This window comes from Trichechus manatus, unplaced genomic scaffold (genome assembly GCF_000243295.1).
Source record: "Trichechus manatus latirostris isolate Lorelei unplaced genomic scaffold, TriManLat1.0 scaffold00006, whole genome shotgun sequence".
In the NCBI taxonomy this organism is placed as follows: Eukaryota; Metazoa; Chordata; class Mammalia; order Sirenia; family Trichechidae; genus Trichechus; species Trichechus manatus.
Genome location: NW_004443942.1, coordinates 35,043,898 through 35,058,927, shown reverse-complemented (window position 1 = coordinate 35,058,927; position 15,030 = coordinate 35,043,898). Strand labels below are relative to the sequence as shown.

Here is a 15,030-nt window from a genome sequence, read left to right as displayed (position 1 = left end):
GAAAAGGATGTAGAACAGAATTCTAACTCACAAAAAAAGACCAGATTTACTGGCCTGACAGACTGGAGAAACCCTGAGAGTATAGCCCCCGGACACCTTTTAGCTCCGTGGTGAAGGCCCTCCCTAAGTTCACCGTTCAGCCGGGGATTGGACAGCCTCATAAAACAAAACAGGACTAATGAGGCACAGCAGTCCAAGGACAAGGACTAGAAGGCAGGAGGGGACAGGAAAGCTGGTGATAGGGAACCCAAGGTTGAGAAGGGATAGTGTTGACATGTCATGGGGTTGTTAACCATTGTCAAAGAGCAATATGTGTACTAACTGTTTAATGAGAAACTATTTGTTCTGCAAACCTACATCTAAGGTACAAAAAAAGAATTATCTATGTGAGATCAAACTGACAACAGCAACTCAAAAGGTTTGATGGGAAGCCTAGGGGGCACAACTGGAAGAATGTAATCGATGTCACTAAATTGTACATGCAGAAACTTTTGAAACGGTGTAACTTTGGCTATGTATATTTTTACCAAAAAAAAAGTCCTGCAAAGTCGAGAAGGGAGAGTGTTGACATGTCATGGGGTTCTTAACCAATGTCATAAAACGATATGTGTACTTACTGTTTAATGAGAAACTATTTGTTTTGTAAACCTTCATCTAAAGTACAATTTTAAAAAAATCTAAAATAAAATAAGCAAAGTGATAGTGTGCAAGATGGTGATAAGTGTTATGACAAAAAGGAAAAGTAGGCCAGGGTAACAGGGATCAGAAGTGGGGTGGGGGAGAGAGAGAACTGTGAGTGTACAGGTAGAAAAGTAGGTTGCATTGAGAAAGTAATATTTGAGCAAAGACTTGAAGGAGGTAAGAAGAGTTAGCCAGAGGATATCTGGGAAAGGAGCATTCCAGGAATGGGGAATAACCAAGGCAAACTCCCCAAGGAAGTCCCAACCTGTTCAAGAAACAGCAAGAGGTGAGAGTGTGGCTAGAATGGAGAGAGTAAGAGGAAAAGTGGGTAGAGATGAGGTCAGAGGTAAAAGGGGGCAGGTGTTTTAAAGCCTTGTAGGCAGGCCACTGTGTGAATTCTGAGTTTTACTCTGAGGGATGCAGAGCCACTAGAGGGATCTAGGCAGAGGATCACATGGCCTGACTTTAAGTTTTTCAAAGACTACTCTGGCTGCTGAGTTGGAAATGGACTACAAGGGAGCCAAGGTGGAAGCAGGCAGACAGGAGGATGTTATTATGATCAAGGCAGGTGATTTTGGTGGCTTATACCAGAATGGCAGAAGTGATTGGATTCTGGACATATTTTGAAGTTAGAGTCAACCGGATTTCTTGAGAGACTGTGTGGTGAGAGTAAAAGAAAAATCAAAGATGACTTTAAGGTTTTTACAAACATTATTGAAAAGTTGCTCAAAACCAAAATTTTCTAAGTCCATCATCTCTTAGATGCACTAAGGGGAACCATATTTACAGGAACCACTTAGTAAATCTTTCCACAAAGCAAGGAATTCTTCAGCAACAGCACCAGTCACCTCCTAGTTGATCTGTTTGTAAATTCAGATTTTCAACAGTATGTCTGCTGAGTGAACTACAATCATTTCTTAGTTTCAACAATCCCTTTTCATCAAAAAGGAGTAACTGGTACAAATAAAAGATTTTCTTAAATATGTTCCTTCGTATCCATAAAAATACACAAAAGACTACAATAGACCCTCACCTATATCTGATTTCATTGTCACAATAATCCTGAGGCATATCATCCCCCTTTAATAGATGAAGAATGTTCAGAGGTTAACTATCTTTGCCCAAGGTCAAATAACTTAATAAGCAGCAAAGTTGGCCCTTGCCCGAATGACTCCAAAGTCAATCCCCTTTTTGTTAGCTATAAAAAAATAAAAAAAAAACCCATTGCCACCAAGTCGACTCATAGCGACCCTATAGAACAGAATAGAACTGCCCCATAGGGTTTCCAAGGAGCGGCTGGTGGATTTGAACTGCCGACCTTTTGATTAGCAGCCAAACTCTTAACCGCTATGCTACCAGGGCTCCTTTGTTAGGTATACTATTTCCCAGTGTAATACTCTTGAGATGCACTAATTGTTAAAAATCTTCAGTTTTCTAGTCTTTTCCCCCTCCCCCCATGACTAGCTTATTTAAATATAAGTAACTTCACTTGGTTGTGGTAAAGATAACTTTTCAGAAACTGGGGAGTCTCCCTGGAATTTACAGTTAGAGACAAGGCAAATAACACCAGACAAAATCAGTAAACAAAACAAAGCATTCCCTCTGATAAGGATTTGTGGTAGACTTCTCAGCTATCACACCATGGTATTATGGAGTTACCTTGAGAAAGCAATAACCCAGTTTCAGGGGTCATTCAACAACCCTATCCTTCAGTCCCTGGTAATAGTAGAGCTTCTCATACCTCATTGGTTGGATTTTTCCCCCAGGGAGAAAGAGTCTCTGAGAATAACCAGGGAGTGCACAAAAGATGACTCCCTTATCATAAAGTATGAATTCACTTTAAAAATGGGGGGGTGGGCAAATAATTTTAACTGAGATTATCTGAAAAACCTCCATTGCTCTATTTCAGTAATGTTTTCTCAAAGAGGGCCAGCAACAACTTCTGGGAGGTCACAAAAACAAGAAATCCTGTTCAAAGTTGCATAGCAGCTTTGTCACGCTTCTGTTTAAAATCTTCTCAATTGCTTTCCATTGTTCTTAAAGTAAAGATTAAACAACCCTGCTTGCTGGCCTCTTTCCAGCTCTTCAAGTTCCATCTCACATCATGCCCGTCTTTTCTTCACTCCAGTCACTCAAGCTTTGTTTCTTGAGGGTCCTGCTCTTTTCTGCCTCAGGAACTTAGCACCTGCTGTTCCCTCTGTCGAGGATGTTCTTCCTTCAGCATTTTCTGCTACTCTTCACCTGGCTAGCTCAAACTCACCATTCAGACCTCAGCTCAGTCATCACTTCCCCACGGAAGTCCTCTCTGACTGTCCCTCATAAGCTATCACAGAACCAGGTACCCGTTCTCTCCATCACTTACAGCAATTTGTTCATTTGACTAGTGTCATCTGACTATAAAGGAACCCTAGTGGCGCAGTGGTTAAGCGCTGGGTTGCTAACTGAAAAGTCAGCGGTTCAAACCCACCAGCTGCTGGATGGGAGAACAATGTGGCAGTCTACTTTAATAAAGACTACAGCCTTGGAAACCCTATGGGGCAGTTCTACTCTGTCCTACAGGGTCACTATGAGTCGGAATCGACTCGATGGCAAAGGGTTTGGTTTTAGTTTGACTATATAAGATCCATGGTTGACACTCAATAGTATTTTTGGTGGAGGGACAGACAGTGAAGGCTTTGCTCACCCTGCCTCTCCAGTCTTAATCTCAGTCGGTCCCAGAAGACATGCATGTGAATTGCTGTATTTTTGTTTTCACTAAGGATGAGGGGAAACAAAATAAAGGACCTACTATTTAAAAAAAAAAAAAAGTATCCTTATCTACAAATGGCATTTAATGGCACTGGAATTGATCTATTCAAATCCACTTACCCAAGTATTCTAAACTTATAAATCTCATTATCTAAATCTTTCGACAAATTTTTCTGAAACTGAAAGAAATAAATTATTCCCAATTCAACCAACCAAAAAAAAGTTTTGAAGCTCAATGTTCTCAGCTGCAGTAGTAATAGTAATTTCAGTTTTTAGAAGACACCAAAAAAAAAACAAAAAACAAACTCGTTGCGGAGTCACTTCTGACTCACAGCGACCCTACAGGACAGAGCAGAACTGCCCCTTAGGATTTCCAAGGAGTGCCTGGTGGATTCAAGCCGACCTTTTGATAGCCGTAGCTCTTAACCACTACACCACCAGGGTTAGAATACACAGTCATCCAGATATTAACTTTTTCTTACTAAGCCTTATCCTGGCAGTTAGCTCAAGTGATTAGCATATGATGCTATTACAGCGATTAACAACAATAACGATAAATTATTAAGCACTTAAGGTGCCAGGCACTGTACTATCTGCTTTACATACAATAAGTATTCTCATTTACCCTTCACAACAATCCTATGGCTTGGTACCAGTATTATTTCCATTCTGCAGATGAAGAAAGTGAGGCTCAAGAATTTACTACCTTACTCGATGTAACACTGCTAGTGAGCAGCGCGCGAGCGCCGTTGCCTTCGAGTTGATTCCAACTCATAGCGACCCTACAGGACAGAGTAGAACTGCCCCATAGGGTTTCCAAGGAGCGGCTGGTGGATTCGAACTGCTGACCTTTTGGTTAGCAGCCGGAGCTTACCGTAGCTCTTAACCACTGGGCCACCAATATTCAAATCTAGGTTTGAGGCTCCAAGACTCAGGTTAGACCACTAAACAGGAAAGTTAGTGTTGCACAGAAAGGGGAAGAACAGAAACTAAGGGGTGGGGAAGAACAATGGAGGTTGGTGGGAGAGAAGATAATCTAGCTCACAGAGTGCAGATGCTGAATTTCTAATCCCAGCAAAGTTTCCTCTTTGGTTTTTCCTCCAAGATCAAGACAAGCTTTTAGGTGGGATTCTCCAGCTACATCTGCTTCTTCTGACACAGCCTCTGGCCCAAGAGCTTTAAGGTTGCCCTGCTAGCTCCAATCTGGAGCTCTTGTTCCGTTTAGGCACACAGACTACCTTTTGGGAACTGGAGTGCTGACTGAATAAACATCTTCAAGAACTTTTATGATAAGTTTGCTTCTCTGCCCTCTTCTACATGCCCCACTTTATTTTAAACACTGTTCTTGCAATGTCTACTGTGATCAACATTATCGCACCAGCAAGAACAGGTATCCACACCCTAATACTAGAATTTCCTGAATGTCAACAAGGAGCACATTACATTTACCAAGCTAGTACTCCAGGGATTCACTAACTCCACTCAAGAACATCAGAGTGATAAACACAAAATACAGTATTTGAATTGAGGTCCAGCCAGTCTGATGACAGTCAAACCTTTTGCTTTGTGAAGCACCTCAATGACTTTCCGATATTTTGTCACAAACCAACAAGATTTGTGGATGCAACACTGAAGAAAATCCTAAACTACTTGATTCTAAAATTCATCAACTATTCTGCAATGCTTCCAGAAATACCAACCATGTGCCAATTCAAAACTGTGCCTTTGATCAAAAAAACAATAAATTTCCTAGGGTATAAAGGAATCCACCCCCAAGTATCCATCCATTCTACAAGTCAATCACCAACACACACAGAGTGGGGATGTTGCAGAATGGACAAGCTGGCTTCAAATCCTGACTCTGCAACTCACAAGCTATGAAACCACAGATAAAGTGACACAATTTACCTAAACCTCCATTTTCTCATATGTACACTGAGGATAATGAAGCATAGCTCAAAGAGAGATTAAAGATAATCTATGTCAAGTGCCTGACACCCTACAGGCATTCAGTAAATGGTAGTTATTAATTTTTCTTCTGGGTTTTCCAATTTAAATAATTAACATTTCATCTACAATTTTTCAAATCATGTGAGACCTCAAAACCTAGTTAAAAATAGGGACCTATGTCAACGGACCCTGGTTACTCAAGTAGCCTTCAACCATTGACGTAACCAAACCAATCTTATAAGGTCATCCAATGTGAAAACCTGTGCTTTTGAGAATACTTTGTTCCTGGAGCTTGGCTAAGCAAAGCTAGTTTTTCAGGGCTTCAGAATGGTTAATTCTGGTTCAAACCCTGATGAGAATTTGCATTTCCACACCCAGATCTACTGAATTAGAATCTACATTTCAACAAGGTCCCCAGGTGATTCTTATGTATAACTTCCTGGGAACTTGTTAGAAATGCAAGTTTTCAGCAGGGAACTTGTTAGAAATGCAAATTATCAGCAGGGGTTCAAACCAGAAGGAATCTGTTCAAAGCCCTGGTTTTGATAAATGGCTCTTCTACAGGAGAATCCACTCACCACTTCCCCTTTTTAAGTCCTCATTGTCTACAGATTTGAAAAACCTTGGAATAGTACAGACCCTAATGAGTTTCATCAGTACCCAAAGCTGCAAAATCTGAGCGGTTTGCAAATGTAGATGTGCAGAGGGCAAATGAAGAAGAGAAGGCCCTCTGTAAAATCTAAACTCACTCTATACAATGGAATATTATTCAGCAATAAAAAAAGAAGTACTGATATAGGATACAACATGCATAAACCTTGAATACACTTTGCTAAGGGACAGAAGCTAGTCACAAAAGACCACATATTATCTGATTCCATTTATATGAAATATCCAGAGTAGGTAAATCTATAGAGACTGCAAGTAGATTAGTGGTTTCCTAGGGCTGGCAGGTGGGCGGGGAGAGACAGATAGGGTTAATTGTGCTGGCGGAATAAAAGAGCTGTTAAAAGGTTACCACCTAGAAGTTGGGTAAACAGGAACCACATCCTGTCAACATAAAATAAGGTTAGAACAACCCATGAATTAATATTTCCTCCTTAGTGTTCTTCTAGTCCCTTCCCCATTCTTACAGGCTCCACATGTGCAGAAGAACAAAGTGTGACTGCTGTTTTGGCCCACCCAAGAGGGCGAAGTAGTGCAGAAGATCAGTGCGCCTGTGCCATATCCCATTGTAAGTGATGCCAAGGGCTGCTGAGGGGACTCCATCTTGAGTATCAGCAGGTTTCATCTTGGATTCCAGATGCGCTCACAACCTAATTAGTATGCACCACCATTCCGAGAAGTACCCACCCCTTCAAAGAAACCCGCTAAATAGTCATTGCTCTGTTATCTCCACAAACCCATATAAACCCTAGCCTTGCTTCCCCCTTGGAGTCAGTCTTTTGGAGAGGCATGAGCTATTGCTGACTCCTTTAACTTGTCACAAGTAAAATAAACCTGCTAGAGCTGAACCCCAAAATTGTCTCTGTGTATTCTTACAAGAGAAAGACAAGGACCCAATGAGTCAGGAGGGTCTCGGTGCCCTTGGCGGTAACGGGGGGCGGGGGGGTTATAGCTAATGGTTAGAAGTTTCTTTTAAAGGAGATGTAAATGTTCTAAAATTAGACTGTGATGATGGTTGCACAACCCCATGAATATAATAAAAATATTGAATTGTACACTTTACATGGGTGAATCACATGGTATGTGAATTAGACCTCAATAAAGCTGTTAAAAAAAATTTAACTCACTAATTGATTAGTAGATCCTTTATTCTTTGCTGCCTGGAGCAATAGCCTCTCCATTAAAACTAAAAATAAGTGCTCCGAGTGCTGTTTTGTGTTCAAAGTTATAGTACTTTGTGGGGACATATGCCCTTTAAACATGGCTACACCTTTGATAACTGCAGCTCCCCACAGGCCTACACGACTTGTTTTCCCAAAACCTACTGTTCCTTTACTAATTGACTTGTTTACCTGAAACCCATTCTCCCTTGCCCAATACTTATTGTTATTCACCCAAAGCCCATTGTTCTGTGATTTGCTTCACTGCTTGCTGTATTGACTATAAATAAACTCCTGAGACTGAAGCCAGGGTCGTCTTCTTCTCGAAGAGACCCTCCTTGGCCCCACTTCTCTGTAAGAGTTGTGTTTGGCTACTGTCTTTGCCGCTCCGACAATCGTCGCCGCTCCAACAGTATATCTTGACTTTGGAAGTATGTTTACCTTGCCTTTGTATCATCTCCACCTTATTCCTGTATCAGTCATCTTACTAAGAACTCCAGTGATACAAACTGCTCAAATAAATGCAAACTATATCTACGCTCAAACCAAATCCTGCAGATTACATTCACTATTGTCCCAGGGAAACCATGATGGCATAATGGTTAAGTGCTATGGCTGCTAACCAAAAGGTTGGCAGTTCAGATCCACCAGGCGCTCCTTGGAAACCCTACTGGGAAGTTGTACTTTGTCCTATATGGTCGCTATGAGTCGGAATCGACTCATCAGCAATAGGTTTTTTTTCATGTCCCACAGCGACGACTGTTCTCTCCTTCACTTAATGCAAACTGATCACCTCTGTTAGCAATCTTATTTTGATTACTTGCTACAATGACCTTCAAACTACTGAAGCTCCACCCCCAAAAAGTCTTAGCTACTAGACTGGCTAAATCCACCTGGTAGGGGCCCAGTGATAAGTAGCATGATTCACTGGAATGAGGAATGTTAATACAATGAACTAGAGAGAAGAGATGACCTAGCCTCTGATAAGGAGGTAAAGGAGATAAGTTACAGTATGGGCAAAGGGTGATCTACAATATAAAGTAACTGCAAATCACACCTGTATTTCAGGTTTTTTGCAATGTTTTGTTTTTAAGTTTATTTGAGTTTATATCTGATCAATGTGCCAGTTAATGTGGGGAAAAAAAAAATGAGGTACCGCAGACCTTATCCCTCAAATCCTAAAACCTGAACCAGAGAAATTAAACATATTCACATGAAGAGACTTAAGAATAACAAGAATAAAAAAACATGCTATCAATTCGACACACATTAGAACATTTAGAATGTAATTGGTTATGGAAAGGAAGATGTTAAACGAACCTTAGTTTCAGAAAGAAGGCAATGCCTCCCTAATACTGCCTCCTACCAGCATTTACTCAAGGTTGCACGGGAATACACAGACATGCTCTTTAAGATGGCAATTCTGAAGAGGGGGCTCTTATTAGTACTATTTATATAGAAAAATTAATTCTAAGATCATAACTTTGGTTCAACAAATTATCTACCTACTGTTAACCATATCAGTCCTAGTTATTCAAGTGTCATCTCTGTTAGTTTTTCAACTTATTTAGTTCACTCCAAATGATACAGAGAACCTGTTTAAGATGAGCTACTCTTACTTTTCTTTGTTCTTCAAAGATTCTCTGAATTTAGAGATAAAGGAAGTATATTCTTTTAAGACCCAGGCCACAAAATGAGTAATGTTAACAAATAACAACTTGATCACTTCTTCTGCTTAAGCACTTAAAAAGAGATTTTCCAGCAGTCCTGCATAATTTGAACTTGACAATATTTCAGTTTAATTAAGACATGATTTTCTCTGTTACCACAGTGTTCTAGTTCAAATTTTATTTATAAATCTTATATAAACAATTTCCTTAATTTATCAAATATCCTTACTCTGAGGCCAAATCTTTTCAATACAAATCTTATTTATGAAATAACAATGTCACATCACTTGGCTTTTATGAAGAATTCATATATAGATGACCAGGACTTATTATGGCACAATGGGTTAGAACTCAGCTGCTAACCAAAAGGTCGCCAGTTCAAATCCACCAGCTGCTCCTTGGAAATGCTATGGGGCAGTTCTACTCTGTCCTATAGGTCACTCTGAGTCCGAATCAACTCAATGGTAGTGGGTTTTGGGGACAGTCAATTTTAGATATTAACAAGTTACATTAACATTAGCAACTGTTTGCAAATTGTGAAATTCCATCCTGCTATAGGGTTGCTATGAGTCAGAACCAACTCAGTGGCAACTGGTTTGGTTTTTGGGTTATAAGATTCCCTATTATTATCTTGTGTAACTGTTGCAAAAGTGCACAAACAAGTTTCCCAAAGCTGGCAACCAAAAAATTTTAGCAAGTCAATTGTGAAATCATATTATAATCAACCTGAGCCCTTCACTTTCTTTTTCAAAGACTATCAAAAGATAAATGATTGTGAAAGTGTTAATAACGGCCTCACATCATGGGAAGAGTTCTCAGGTACAAATACATTCCTACTTGAGATGTTTTCTCTTAATATTTATGTTGCTGTCCCAAAATGTGGAAACCCTGGTGGTGTAGTGGTTACGAGCTGCTGCTAACCAAAAAGTCGGCAGTTCGCTCCTTGGAAGCCCTACGGGACAGTTCTACTCTGTCCTGCAGGGGTCGCTATGAGTCGGAATCGACTCCACGGCAACGGGTTTGGGTTTTTTTTGTTTGTTTTTTATGGTCCCAAAATGTAACTTACGTTTTTCCTGAACTGTTTAAATGTTTTTGAATGAACAAAGTAAAGAATATAGAGTAACATTAGTCTTGTATTTTACTTAAACGTAGTCTGAATGCAATCCCCAACCATCCCAAAATTCAATAAAATGCTAGGTGAAGTGAACACTTAATTATAAAACATCAAAATAAATAAATGAGATCAAAGAACGAAGAATGATCACAGCAAATCATAAGCAATCACTTGGTTAAAAAAAAAAAAAAAAAAGCCAAAAGGAAAGAAAAAAACAGGTTAGAAAAAAAGCCAGTGCAAAACTTCACTGCAGGTTAAGTTTTCCAAGGGTTCCAATTTGATCTTTGTCTTCCATTTTTGAAACCCTCCGGCTGGATAGAACAAGATCCATTTGCTTGGCTTACTCTTTGTAGGAATACTTTTTTCTACAAATGTACCTTCTGCAAAAACTATTTCTGATTTTAACATACAGAGTTACCTTTTTTTTTTTTTTACAGAAGCAACAGTTCTTGCTACTATCATTATGACTCCTGAACAGTTTTGCGAGGATTTTTTAAACCGCTTTGTAAATTACATGAACTAGGCCGAATCCAACGAATCCAAGTTGACTGGAAAGGTAAGGTTTCGAAGGGCAAAAAGACTTCTGAAATTTCATGTCCCTACACCTCTTTCCCTATCCTCATCCCCCCAAACAGAATGTTTTTTCAGCCTTAGCACCGAGCCAGTATTTAAGGCAAGAGAAAACTTTATTTTAAAAACGCTCACAAGGAGCGAACCAAGTTGGGTAGATTGTGACCGAGGAGAAAGCAAGGCGACTGACTCCGGGCCATGAACCCGGCATGGCTTAAAGCGCTCAAGTCCCAAGGAGTTAAGGCCCGATTTCCCCCGCACGCACAAAGTGGCACTTTAGACTTTGAGTTGAGCCAGTTACATTTTGCCTCGCTTTAGTATTTAAAAACATAAACTCTACAGATCTAAGCAAGCCAGAAGATGGCTAAGGGAGGCAGAGGTACGACGCAGGAGCTTCAGGAACGAGAGCTGAGGAGGGCAAGCGAAACGCAGGGCCCAGAACTGGTCAGCGCAGGCCAGGCCAGGCCCGGCCCGGAGCCCCGCAAGGGGCGGCAGCGCGGAGCAGGCAGCGCTGGATCCGACTCACCTGCCCATTCACCGAGCCCCGGTCCGACCCCGGTCTCGTTACCCAACCCCCAGACCCGAAAGGCCGTGAAGAGATAGTACGAGATGCGCAGGGCCAGGTAGGCCACGGTGCCCGCGCCCACCCAGTAGAAGAAGCTGGCGACCGGGACAACGCTCTCCATGGCTCTCGACTAGGCCTCACTACCTCCGTGAATGAAAAAAACGATGAATGAATCCAGGAGGCGCGGCGGCGTGGCGAGGAAGACGACGCCAATAGGCGCTGCTCCTACTGGGCTTTTGCCCCCCCCAAACCCCGCCCACAGAGCCATATCCGTGCCGCCATTGGTAATCTAGCCTCCCCTCTGCGGGTAACCTGTCAGCCATTGGCTGACTCATAAACAGAACCCAGAGCCCCCGCCCACGGCCCCCCTACCGCGCGCACAGACTGCGGTGTTACCGTTCTAAGGCGGCAAATCGCTCACCTGCCAATCAAACTTCAGCCCCGCCCACCCGCGTCCCCAAGCACCCCAGGATTCGGCCAGTGGGTGTTGCGTCCCACCCCACCAAATCGCCCAAGTCTCTCATTGGCTGCAGCGATCCTCACGACTGCGCAAGCCTGCGCTCGGGTTGGCCAGTCAGATCCAGCCTGGTTTGAGCTGCGATTGAAGAGGGAATGGGATCCGAGACGCCACTGCTGAATCTGAAGATTGTAGTACGAAGTGAGCGTGGAGTCTTCCGGGCATGGTTTTATTTTCACCTCTTCATTAAACACTTCTTTGCCATTGTTAAAGTGTACTGCTGTCGTTTCCGTAAACTTTTCAGGACAAAGGGCTGCAGTCTCCTGTTTCTATCCCTGCCCCACAGCACGCAATCATTCCAATACATTCACTTATTGAGGGCCTTCTAAATGCCAGGCCTCCCTCCCGCGCTAAGCATTAAACAACACATAGTGCCCAACGTTTTGGAGTTCACGTCAGATAACGATGGAGTCAAATAACTATAATACATAATGGAAGAAGATGAATGAAAATATACTATAGAAACACAGCTTGCTGACTAAGTACTTCTGGGAAGGGAGTCGAGTCGGTGTTTTAACTGGACAGGAAAGGACGATAGAGATTTTTATTTTACTTTTTTATAATTATTAATTTCCTTTTTTATGGAGAGAGGAGAGTTGAGTTTCCAGGAGGCACTAGGGTGTACATGGGAACTACCTCAGAGAAGTTCCAAAGGAGGAAGACCACAAAGCAAAGTTAAGAAATTGTGTAGTGCAATGACGTGCTTCACACTTAACTCTCTCATCCTCTCTTCAACAGTTTTTGTTGTTCTTTGCTGGCATGGATTGGGGCTCACATAAGGGACCTAAAACTTAGCCAGTAGGGCCTGCTGACTTAAGACTTGAGAGTTTTTTGTAAGGAAGGAATTTAAGGGTCATAAAAGGGCCAACAGTTCAACAAGCTTAAAACTAAAGTCGTAATTATATAATATTTAGTTTAAGAGCCTTTTCTCTCAGTGCAGCAGTGCAGAGATTGACATGTTTCATTGGTAAGCATTGACCCAGCCCTCAGGGGCTAAGGATGAGAAAGAGATTGAGGAAGGGCTGGCTTGTCAGAAGTAAAGGAAGTTGTGTGTACTCCTAAGTTTATGGGTGAAACCTGTTGACCTAGCCCAAGGGGGCTAGGGATGAGAGAGTGTGAAGGGGCTGTCTGAAGTTCCAGGAGGTATCTGTGAACTCTTGAGCCTAAGACTGCTACCCATTGTGACCTAGCTCGGATAGCTAGGGATGAGCTGACCAGAACTCGACAAAATTAAGAGACAGATGTTTGACGCCGTGAGCTGGTGTAGCTTGCTGCAATTTGATGGCTTGCTCTGGATTGGACTTTGCTTATGGATGCAGATGTTCAAAGTTCCAACTGGAACAGAAAATTCTTCAAGACCAAGGAACATACTTTTCTCCTCAGAGTACTGGTTTGATAGGGACAGGCAATTTAAACATTGGCTATCAAAAATGGGGAGAGATAAAGGCATGAAGTGGCTGACTTACTCACTTTCATGAGTGTGCTTACACTCAACATGAGAGGGACAAGGGAGGATCCTCACTGAATAGATTCCTCTTTTCCTGATGTATCTAGGGGAGAGAGGGTAGGGGAAGATGCTGATAGAATTATATGATTCATTTGTGAGTATTGATTGTTAACAGTTAATTACGATTATAAAAACTAATTGTAAAAGGTGTAAGTGTGAAAGAGTGGACTAAGGGGGAGGCACTGCTGTACTCAAGTACAGTGGCCAAACCTAAAATCTCTTAAAGGTTTTCCTATGCTGGTACTTCCTAAGGCTCAGAGCAAGGGAATAATCTTCTCTCAATTAAATTTTATCAGAGGCCAGAAAGGGTGAAGACAAGACAAATATTGGAGAACCTGACCAAATCAGGTAGACACCTGCAGCAGACCTAAATGGCTGTTATCTGAGTAACATCACCCTTAAGACTATTTTGCCCTACTGAAGGACTAATTGTTAATGACTGTTTTGGACTGGTAAAATGATTGGGAGGGGGAAGTTATCCTCCAAGTATGAAAGAACCCTGGCTAGAAAAGCCAGGTGGTGCCCTGTGGTGCAATGGATCACTTTTGTGTGGCCTAGTTTCTAGCCATGGTCTTGTAACTCCCACTCAAGTGATTGGGTGGGACTGTGCAAATAAGGCAATTGTGGCCCACCAAGGGGATTGGTCAGTTTTGCCTTAAAAGAGAGCCAATTCCAGAGCAGAGAGAAGATTCCACCACCACCAAGGAAGAATAGCCAGGAGCCAGCATGTCCTTTAGACTTGGAATCCCTGCACTGAGAAGCTCCTGGAACTAGGACACAGAGAGAAAGAGCTGTAAGCCTAAAGGCAGCAAGAAGCAGGGGAAGAGACCAAGAAGCAGGAGACAGATGGCATGGTAAGATTCCCAGCCCACAGAGAGAGAAAACTGAATGCCTTTGGGCAGAGAGAGGCCAAGGGCCAGGGAGAGGCATGTCTGCAAGCACCGCTGGGAGGAGGCTGTCCTGATGGAAGAACTGTATCCTGAGTGTTCCTGAGCTTGAATTGTAAATGTTATTTCCCTAATACACCCCATAATTGTTGAGTGTTGTCTGTGAGTTCTGTGTGGCTATTGCAATGGATTATTGAACGCAGTAGAGAAGTACAGAGTGCTGTGGGAGGGATGGTTGATGTGAGAATTGGTAAAGATGGTGGAGGGAGGAGACATGCCTGACATTCGCCTCATAGGAATCAGCCTTGGGCTGTTGATCCTGATTCTCCTTCTCCCCTGTAAAGTTAGAGGAAGTCAGACACCACCCCCATGCCATTTTTACACCAGCCCACAGAGTGATAAAGCTGCAGGCCTTTGGGCCAAGGCTTACTGGCAGAGTGGGGTGCCCCTAGGAACTTATTGGCAGGGCTAAAAGGGCTTTGTAACACTTGCCTGAGCAGAGCAGAGGCAGAGGGCCAGAGAGAGGCATGTCTGGGAGCACGACTGGGAAGAGGCTGTCCTGATGGAAGACAGTATCTTGAGCATTCCTGAACCTGAATTGTAATCTGTTACTTCCCTAACAAACTCTCATAATCGTGAGTATTGTCTGAGAGTTCTGTGTAGCAATTATTGAACTCAGCAGAGAAATAGAGAGTGCTGTAGGAGGGACGGTTGGTGTCACAATTGGTAAAGAAGGCGGAGAGAGGAGGCATGTCTGACCTCTGCCTCAGAAGAATCAGCCTTGGGCTGTTGATCTTGATTCTCCTTCGACCTGGTGAAGTCAGACACCACCCCTACACCATTTTTACACTCTCCCTGCCCACCCCTGACTCTTTCTCCAATCTCTTATCAGATTAATTAAGCAAAACTCTAAGGCTGTTACTGTTCTTCATAAACTGTTTATTTTTTTACCCCCATCTTCCCAAGGCCAGCTCCTTTATATTATTTGGGTTTTT

At 42.4% G+C, this 15,030-nt stretch overlaps 1 protein-coding gene across 1 annotated transcript in view; it reads right to left on the bottom strand.

Annotated features, from left to right (window-relative positions):
- The window catches only part of LOC101359858 (very-long-chain 3-oxoacyl-CoA reductase), a 164,570-nt gene extending 153,262 nt beyond the window's left edge, over window positions 1-11,308 (bottom strand). The window contains exon 1 of the mRNA XM_023738525.1: window positions 11,086-11,308. Within this exon, the coding sequence (XP_023594293.1) occupies window positions 11,086-11,245 (160 nt within the window). The 5' untranslated portion in view covers window positions 11,246-11,308. The remainder of the gene's footprint in view (window positions 1-11,085) is intronic.
- Between the last annotated feature and the right edge of the window lie 3,722 nt (window positions 11,309-15,030).